Source organism: Terrapene carolina, unplaced genomic scaffold (assembly GCF_002925995.2).
Source record: "Terrapene carolina triunguis isolate 2854851 unplaced genomic scaffold, T_m_triunguis-2.0 Scaffold42, whole genome shotgun sequence".
NCBI classification, from domain to species: Eukaryota; Metazoa; Chordata; order Testudines; family Emydidae; genus Terrapene; species Terrapene triunguis.
Window position 1 is genome coordinate 70,817,201 of NW_020664393.1, and position 10,049 is coordinate 70,827,249.

The 10,049-nt window shown below is 41.7% G+C and overlaps 1 protein-coding gene across 2 annotated transcripts in view; it reads right to left on the reverse strand.

Annotated features, from left to right (window-relative positions):
• CD2AP (CD2 associated protein) overlaps nt 1-9,684 on the reverse strand; it is a 131,184-nt gene extending 121,500 nt beyond the window's left edge. For both annotated transcript variants that reach the window (XM_024219150.2, XM_024219151.2), the window contains exon 1: nt 9,460-9,684. In XM_024219150.2, the coding sequence (XP_024074918.2) occupies nt 9,460-9,463 (4 nt within the window). In that variant the 5' untranslated portion in view covers nt 9,464-9,684. The remainder of the gene's footprint in view (nt 1-9,459) is intronic.
• Between the last annotated feature and the right edge of the window lie 365 nt (nt 9,685-10,049).

Consider the following 10,049-nt stretch of genomic DNA (forward strand, 5'->3'; position numbering starts at 1 on the left):
AAAAAAAAATTGTAAATTAAAAAACAGGCAATTGGATCATTTTGGAGTTTCCTTTCCTAGAAGAGACATACTGGAGACTTGGACTCTTTCTCAACCAAATTTCCAGGAAAATTAGTTAAATGATTGCCTTGCTAAAAATAAAAAAAGTGTCACAGTTACAGGGTAACTGCACCTGTATCCCCCCCTACATGGTCCTCTCCAGGAGTACCCAGTCAGGTCTCAGATTTCCAGGAGTCACCTTTCTCTGGGCAGGGACCCTTACACTTCAAAATCCCCACCAAGACACACTGCCTAACAGCCAGGGCCTGTGCATTGCTTTCTCTCCAAGGGCTATAAACAGTGTATTGCCAGTACTTACAAATTACCACACAGCTATTACTAAGGAAGCACATTTATTCTTAGGACAAAAGCAAAGCATATACAACAACAAGAGTTCCTATATGCATATTAAAAACATACCAGAGGTTACACATCAGCCTTATGGAGCCCTGCTCTTGGACAGAAGGTCATGTTTGTTTGCTGGATCAGAAAAGGCCCAGCCCTGAGTCAGTATAAACCCAGCTTGTTATATCAAAAGCCTTTTCTTTGTCTGTTGGTCTATGGAAAACCCAGCTTGAACCAGTATATGCACATTTCCCCAGGGGGTGATGCCTCTGGAGGCATTTACAACTTAAGTGACTCACCTTAATCATCCCCCACTATTTTTGATTCCGGGGCGACTGGTGGTAAACCCCGCCCCCATTTGTTGCATACAACCTCTGGCCCACAGTGATACATAAACCTAATACAATATTTGCCCAGAGACAATGGGGTTGCAATATTTGTCTCACTAAGTACCATTAAGATCAAGCCACAAAAGTCTGTCCGTGGCAGATGAGAAATTGTTGTCAGGAGAGGGAGAGAAGGAAACTATTCAGTGTATCTTAAATATTAAAAACCATTTATTTACTAACAGCACTCAACATGCCTATGGAAATAAAAGACACTTTATTTCCAGCAAGAAATACTGCCATGGTCACAATACTTTGTCACTGTTAAGGGGACACCATCAAGTTAAAAATAGTCATTTAAAAACAAATACTTAGACGTAGCAAATAAAATAAGCTTAAGAAACACAATAGAAACTTATTTACAAATTAAGTATACAATTTAGGGTCAATATGGGACCCATTTTTACAAAGTAAGGTCCCAATCCTGCAACTGAATCCATGTGGGCAGTCCCGCATGTTCCTCTCCTGGTGTCCAGTAGAGGAGATCTGGTTGAAAGATCAGGATTCAAACTCAAGATCCAAGCTGCTTCCCCAGGTTACAAACACCACCACAAATATTCAAAATGTTCATTACTCATCTAATCTGTTTTTCATTATTTATGCTATTTGTTCACTTCATCTTTTAAATAGCACAGACAATGGCACTAAGCTAGTCAGTTTCACACTCAGGTGACCTGCGCTTGAACAAACTATCACACCTAGGTTGCACGGAGACTGATTGTTTTAAATTTTAGAGACTTTTTCCACCTTGAATTCCAGCAGAAAGCCTCACACATGTCTACCCATTTATGGCTTTGTAAAAGCTTACTCCTTCAAAACCTGAAGTTTGGTCAAAATTTCAAATAAGTGTTCATTAAAGTAACCCTAGCCCAAAGTCTTTGTGGTTCACGTAATGAGTTCATTTTATTCAATAAATGTTTAATACCCTACATGACCCCATATGTATTATAGTGCTTTATCTCTAATATACTTCAGTTAACCACAAAATGAAGTCTTTTGGTCTCCTCTGAACAAATCTGAAAGTATTTTGGGCTTCTCTTTGTCTCAGCACCGAGAAAGCTCAGAGACTCAAAGTACAGGAAAGTGAAATCATTCAGACAATTCAAAAACCATACTGACCAAAAATCTTCAAAATCCTTTTGACTACCTTTGATGTCTGTTTATTTTTCTGCCTTCAAACTTCCTGAAAACATAGCACTTCATAAAGAGTGCATTTATTTAGAGAAAGTCAATTCTGTGCAACTAGAGTGACCATATGCAATCTAAACCAAAAATGTGTGTTGATACTGAGGTAGGGAAAATAAACATTCTAGCTACTCACAAACTATTATGGGAGGAGAATTAAAGTCAATGTCAAGACTTTTATTTAACATAGCAAGTGATAGTTTTCTAGAAAGCAGAAGGGTTTAGGGGGAAATTTACATAATAGCATCAAAACAACTACATCACAAACAAAAACCTGTCAGAAGCTTGAGTTTTGTTTTGTTTTTAGAAATGGGGAAAGATGAAGTAAGATGAAAAGCATAGGTTTAAGTCTCGTTTTCAGAAGGAAAAAGTACAAAATTACCATGGGTTAGCTAACGTTCTAAACCCCAAGTAAAAAGTTAGTGTGAATAAGGAAGTTTGTTACTGTTTACCTCCACCTCTTAACACACATGAAAACACCACATGCCATTTTCCTAGTGTGGACCCTCCCAGAATATTCAACTCCTCACCAAAACCTCCTCCCTACATTTCATCTGCCAGAATAGCTACATGAGTAACCTCTATAGTGAGGTACTAACTTATGTGAGGAGACAATTTTAATTCTTTGTAACTACTATTCTTGAAACATTCTATTTTGTGATAGAACAATCTTTAAATAGCATTTCCGGAATTTTATTTAGAAAAATCCATTTTAAGTATTTAAGGGTTTGCCTGTTTCCCTGTTGATATTTACAAGTAGGGCTGGTCAAAATTTTAATTCAAAACTTTTGACAAAAAGGAGGCTTTTTTTCCAAAACCAGTGTTTTGGTTTTCACTAGCAAAAACTGAAAGAGGGAAAAACTGAAACCCCACATTTGTTTTTGTTTTCAGTTTGTTTTTTGTCAAAATGTCAAAAAACTATTTTTAAAAGAAAAATCATAAAACAGTTCCCATTTGATGAACAGCTCTGCTTAAAAGGGAGAAACTAATTACAAACAAAGCACTATCAAATTCAGAGACTGAAAAAATTGAGAAAAATAATCTTAGGTGTTACTTGTATCTACAGCAGATAAAATTTCCAGATAAATGGGTGATTATCAAGTTGATAAGTGTCACTTTAGCAGCTTGACTAAGTGGAGTTGTTTAAGTGTTTTTCTAACTATTCATTCCTGGAATTATTTCAACTGTTACCACCATAATAGGGTGTAATTCTTTAGATAGTGCTTTCACATTGAACTATACTACCAAATAATTAAAGTGTGCATAATTGCTTCACGGATTTGCCTTTGTGTAATCTCATACCTTACAAAGATCACAGATCTGTCTCTATGTCTCTTACACCATTAGAGCAGCATTAAGCATTATTTAAGCATGCAAAATCGCTGACAGTTATGTCCCATCAGACACTTCCTATCTTAAATACAAATAGCTTAAAAGAACATACCTTAGGTACACAATCTCATACTCCTGTTCTATTCCATTTTTCTGTTCTCTGCAGGACAGGCTGACAGGAGTCTAACCCCAACTTACAGGACCTTACTATGGAGGAAGATTTTTTTTTTTTAAAAAGCACAAATGAAGAAAATATAGACACTCTTTCCTCTGAGCTTCATGGCTTCACTTCCTCCACCTCACAGTACTGCCAAGTCAGATCCCCAACCACCTACCTTCTACCCTTCATCTACCCTCCTCCACCTTTGGCCCAAACCCAAATGGTCTTTCATCCACCCCTCCCACCCTCACAATGACTTAGCTCCCCAACAGTATCATAATAGAGTCTCCATTGAGACCCCAAATCCCATTCTCCAAAAGACCCTTTTCAATATACCTATCCATTCTAGAGTCTTGTCTACAACAGAAAAATTTTGCTCATCATTTCCAACACAAGTATAGTAAAACCTGCCTTAGTGACCACCTCTGAAAAGACACCACCTGCCAAGAACGACTAGTTGCAGAGGCCACGAAACGTTTTTCCATATAATTTAACTGTGAAGAGCAACCACCTGTCACCTGTGACCACATTTTCTTACTCCCATCCATAAAAACAAACCTGTAGGAGAAACCAATCTTCCTTACTTCTGTCTTGCTGCAGGCGGCGGCATTGCCTTCAGAGCTGGGCACCCAGCCAGCAGCTCTCTGCTCTGCCTTCAGAACTGGGCAGCCAGAGAGAGGCGGCTGCTGGAAGGGCGCCCAGCTCTGAAGGCAGCAAACCTTTGAAGACAGACCACCTCTCACAAGTGACCACTTTTGCTAACTCCCATGACTGGTCTTTCTGGGCAGGTTTTACTGTATATCACTCCAATATTGGTATAATTGGGAGCCATAGCGTAGATGGGCCACTACTTTTTCCATTTGTTCTGAGGGTTTATTGCAAACTAAACAAAACTAAAACTCAGTGTATACTGAGCAAAGAATACCTCAATAAAAAAAATTTCCTCAAAGAACTGGCTGCATTCAGTTGATTAATAGATAAGCAAGAAGTAATAACTTTGCAGTAATGCTTTGATTGAATTCTCACTAATAATTTTAGAAAAATCAAAGCTGATTATAATTAAAGTAAAATGATCTAGCTTGGTCCATTTCACAGAGAACAGCTGATAAGATTTTACTCTGAATCTGATGTATGAAGCTTGACCTTGGGGGGGGGAAAAGTGTTAGTAACAAAATTTAGAAATCCACGGAGATCAATAGCATGCCTATATTTTTGTGTGTGCTATAAAAGTGACAAAGGCCAAGGGGGAGTTAACCATAAAGATTTAAGGTGTTTGATCTTATGAAAATACAGGGCTTTGGAACGGAGCCCGGAGCTGCAGGTTTTTAGCTGGAGCGGAGCCGGACAACAGCTCCAAAGCCCTGCTTATGAACCTACACACCAAGCAATAAATCATTCTTAATTGCCATCAGTCAGTATAGAAACATGCCCTTTTTTCACGTTGAAGTATAACAATTAATATCCAAATAGTAATTTTGCAAGTATTGTCCAAGGTTACAGGAAAAGAACTATATTACCATTATTGCATTATATTTAACAATAATGTATCAGAATAATCATCAGTATTGTTTCAAACAAAAGCATTAAAAAAGGTTCCAAAATAAAGAACTGATGTTCTAAAGAAATATTACAGAACTTAGGATGTACTAAGTCTTCTGAACCATTTAATCAAAGTAGAACCAGTTTATACAAAAAAATCAAACAATGAAGTAACAAAAAGGCAAGGAGTATACAACAAGGGGGAAAGTACCACAAAACATTGCTCGTCAGATATTCTTACACTTATATAGCATACCATCTTTCAACCATAGTGCTTTATGGTGGGTAAACATTACATATATGCTATATGAAAATACTTGATGGGAAATTTTCAGAAGTGCTCAATGGTGTCGTCCTAACTGTGCTCCCATTGAAGTCAATAGTAAAACTAACTGACTTCAATGGTGGACAGTTAAGCCAACATGTCGAGTACTTTTGAAAATCTGTGTTGTGGGTATATATAAAATCTCTCTGACAGACAGACAGACGTTATCTTCTCCCTCTCCCTTTATATGTCACTTGTATTCTTTGGCTCAAAGTTCTTTAGAGGAAGGACCATGTCTTCATATACCTTTGTACAGCCCCTCGCAAAGTAGGGTCTTAATCATGACTGGGACTTCTAACTACTACTACAATACAATCATTTATTTATATAGCTGTTCCTAGCAATCTAACTATATTTACATATAAACACATGCATGCGGAAATACTGTTGTGCTATAACAGTTGCTGTGTTCCACCCCAAAAGTAGCTACTGTACTTACACATACAAACTAAGATACAAGCTACTTCTGGGGTGAAATATAACAGTTGTTGACTGCAATGATTCCTAAAAAGAAAACTGTACCCAAATACATGAAGAAAATAATCAGTGAATTTAGCCAGAAAACCAGAACTAAAACTTCTTCTGAAGGCTTTATGTTGTTTTTCCTATCCAGTACTGATATTTCTAGGATTTAAACTTACTGTATATAAATCTTCATATACGAAATGGAAATTATACCATTTATAAATTCAGAAAGTTTTGGTAGCATTTTAAAACAAATTACTTACATAATAAATCACAGAACTGGCCCATTTATACTACTGACTCAGTCTCCAACAATGCTCATGATTTCTGCATCACCTCAGAAGCAGGTAAGAATTAGTAATAAGTGACACAAATGACAAAGCAGAGAAGTATGCACAAGAGTGAATACATCAGCCTTGAAACTAGAAAAACAGGACTTAATTTAGGAAGCAGCTTTTAAAACATGCTGAATAGTGAATAACTTTAGAGATATTAGAAACAGTTGCAGTATGAAATTACAAAATAAATTAAAGGAATATAATTTGTTTTCATAGTTATAAGGAACACAAAACAAATGTGAGTGTGAACATATCAAACCTGTCTAATTTCAATGCAAAATGTGTAGCTTAAATGTATGGGTGTTTCCTTCCTTTAAGGCCCTTGGTCTTTTGTGGGAAACAATCTGTCCAAAATCCAGTATATGCTTCCACTTAAGAGTGCAAACACTTCTGGTCAAAAATTAAGCATTTACACATAGCACCATAAATGCACAACCTGCTTTATAAAATACAAAGCAAGAGTCTCTTCCCCAAAGGATGTACCGTTTAGCAACTTAAACAAAACAGGAGTACTTGTGGCACCCTAGAGACTAACAAATTTATTAGAGCATAAGCTTTCGTGGGCTACAACCCACTTCTTCGGATGCATCTAATAAATTTGTTAGTCTCTAAGGTGCCACAAGTACTCCTGTTCTTCTTGCGGATACAGACTAACACGGCTGCTACTCTGAAACCTGTCATTAAACAAAACAGAGCAGGTAATGGAATGTGTGGAAAGATAACTAACTGGTGAGCAGAAAGACAAAAAAAGTATTGGTAGAAGGGAGTTTAAGAGAAAGATTAGCATGAGAGGAGTGTACGTTGCCTACAAAAAAAGACTAGGGCTCAGCATTATATCACCATAGTCAGAATCGCCACTTTTATAGTGTTCCCTTCACAGAGCTGTTATCTTTATCATATGCTCTACTTAAACCAACCACAAATATATACTTCCCAATGTGAATGCTATCAAGTTTAGAAAACTGACCACCACCCATTCTTCCAAATACAAATCTGAACCAGAGTATTAAGAAACAACCATATACTGTAAACACTTTCAGCTGTTCACATTTGCACAAAAAGTTACCATCACACAAGAAAAATCAGTGAACATACGGTTAAAACCAAACTGAACAAATGATTCTGAAAATTAATCTGAACAGCATTTAGTCCTTACAAAGCTTAGCCTACTTCCTCCAATTACTGCTTTATCTGTCAATATTTGTTATGTAGTAATAAATCAGCCTCTCTTTCTGTCAGATGAATGGCCAAGTTCTCTTCCAAGTACAGCCACCAACTTTTTCTACCCAACACCAAATAACACACCTCCTCATGAAAATTACACATTTGCAACTTTAGTAGTTCTTCCTGAATGACTGCACCATTTAACCCAAAGTATGGGATTTCTCTAGTACATCAGAGTCCTCACCCTTCCTCATAGAAAAATGAAGTAAAAATGGCTCCAGATTGGTGCTAAGAGCTAAAGATCCAATAATGTTAAAAAGAAGCAACTTCTGGTGCTCTCCCTGGAAGCAGCAAAATTCAGCATGTCTGTAAAGCAAACTTTCCCTTCAAGCTCTTTTATGCAAAAAGATTTCTTTTTAAGTTAGAATATGCAAAAACATGATTGGGAGGAGGTTGAAAACAATAACTGAATATATCAAATCAAGTATAACTTTGAGCAGGTGAATGGCTAAGATTGAAGGCATATCAATTCCCTGTAAGTACCTTCAAAGCCAATTAAAATTTAACCTTTATATTGTCAAATATGAGCAGACTGCAGAAGAGGTAAAACAATCATCATCCCCAGCTTGCTCCTCAATCCAGCAGTAAAGTACAATTGCCGGGCTACAAGTCTAATCATCAGTCAGATGCTCTTTTCCTAAGGTATCTTCTAAAGCAGGGGTTCTCAAACTGGGGGTCGGGACCCCTCGAGGGGTCACGAGGTTATTAGATGGGGGGTCACGAGCTGTCAGCCTCCACCCCAAACCCCGCTTTGCCTCCAGCATTTATAATAGTATTAAATATATTTAAAAGTGTTTTTAATTTATAAGGGGGTCCCACCAGTACAAAAGTTTGAGAACCACTGTTCTAAAGGAAAGTAATCACCAGTGGGAATAGATCTCAGAAGCACCAAAACATCTGGTGTTACCATCTCTCATATATTTACACTCTCCCCCTACCACCAAGCTTCAAATTTTAACACAAAAGACAAAAAACAAAATAGGCAAACCTTCATGGTCTTCTCAATGGGAAGGATTTAGTTCTTAACCCCACCACACACACACCTCCATTGCAAACACATTTAGTAACATGCATTTAATTACATCATTTCCATCCCCTTGCTTATGGTTCCCTCTCATCGCAAATATCTGGGTACCACGTCCCATTGCTTTATGGAGCTTCATAGACAGATACAGCAGTCCCTGCCCCGAAGAGCTTACAATGCATGCATGAACCTTGCTGCTGCAAGTGTCTAAGTACACAGGAGGGGAAGAACCAGGGAACTCCCCGACATTGCTGTGTGCGCCATGGGGAGGGGAGGAGAGGAGTACAATCTCTTGTCTACACTACAGACTTAACCCCCACCTCTCACCCCCTACATAGCACTATGTTGGCTTTTCAGGGGTAATCAATTATTTTTGGTCAAGTTCCACATTTCTTGGCCAAGGTATAGTCAAGGTCCAGACTCCAGAGAAAATAAAAAATAATAATGAGGCTAGTAATAAGCAAATAAAAAGGTTTCACTGTCCAAAAGCATCCAGACTTGGCCCGTGGTCCACCTATTGACTGCACCTGGCTTAGAGCGCCTTCATTTAAAGCCCTACGGCGGGGCTGTGCCGATGCAACATGTTAAGAGTAGACGTGCCATACACCCAATGCCTCTACCCCCTGCTGTAAGGAGAAAGCACAAATACCCAGTCCCAGCTAAGGGTAACCAGGGAGAGGGGAAGAGGGAATGGTCCCCCGAGAGTAGACCAGAAGAGAGAGAATGGGGGAAGGGGGAAGGGGCAATTGGCCAGCCTCCCCCCCACTGGGCAGCCCCCGGGGGGAGCGGGGTTGGGGCCGTTGGAGGTAGCTGGCCCTCTGCCTAGGGCATGCGGGAGGGGCGTCGGGGGTGACCGGCTAGCCCCCTGCCTAGGGCGCTCCAGCTGATGGGGGGCTGGGGGAGGTTGGGGACGTAGGAGGCGGCCGGCCGCCCCCAGGGCAGCGGGGGTTGGGTTGGGGAGTGACCGAGCAGCCCCGGGAGGGGACGGGGGTTGGATTTGGGGGGGGTGTCCGGCCTCCCCTGGGGGACTCTCCTGCCTTAGCCCGTGCCCGGCTCCGGGTCCCGGGCAGCCCCTGTGCGCGGCGGCGCCCCCTTACCCATGCTGTGCCCGCCCGCCCGGGCCGGGGGAACCGCTCCGTGTCCTGCCGCCGCCGCCAGCCGCTCCTCCCGCTGCCGCGCTCAGGCCGGGCACGGCGGCTCCATCCGGCCGGCCGCGGGGGCGGAGCAGCTGCTACAAGCCGGCGAGGCCCCGAGGCAGCCGCCGCCGCAGACTCCCCTGGACGAGACCCGCTCTGGCACCGGCCGCGGCAGCCGCAGCTCGAGCTCCCGGCGGGGGGGCGCCACATCCCGCGAGAGCTCGGCGCCCGCCTGCCGCCCTGCTCCGCGCTGGGTTCTGCCCGCTGTTGCCAGGTGCCGTGACGTGCGGCCCGCCCCGGCCCCGGCCGAGAGCAGGGTGAGGAGCCGCCCCTCGCCCTGCCGTCGGAGTGTCTGCCCCGTCCCCACATGGCACTGCCTCCCCCCAGGATCTTCTCGCGCCTGCCCGCCCAGGCCGGGGGGGCAATACCCAACCCCCCCATCTACACAGGGGAGAGACGTCTCCCCCCCACGTACACACACGCCACATACACCCACACTGGAGAAACCCCCCACACAGGAGAAACACCCCCCCTCCCACTCCGGAGATCCA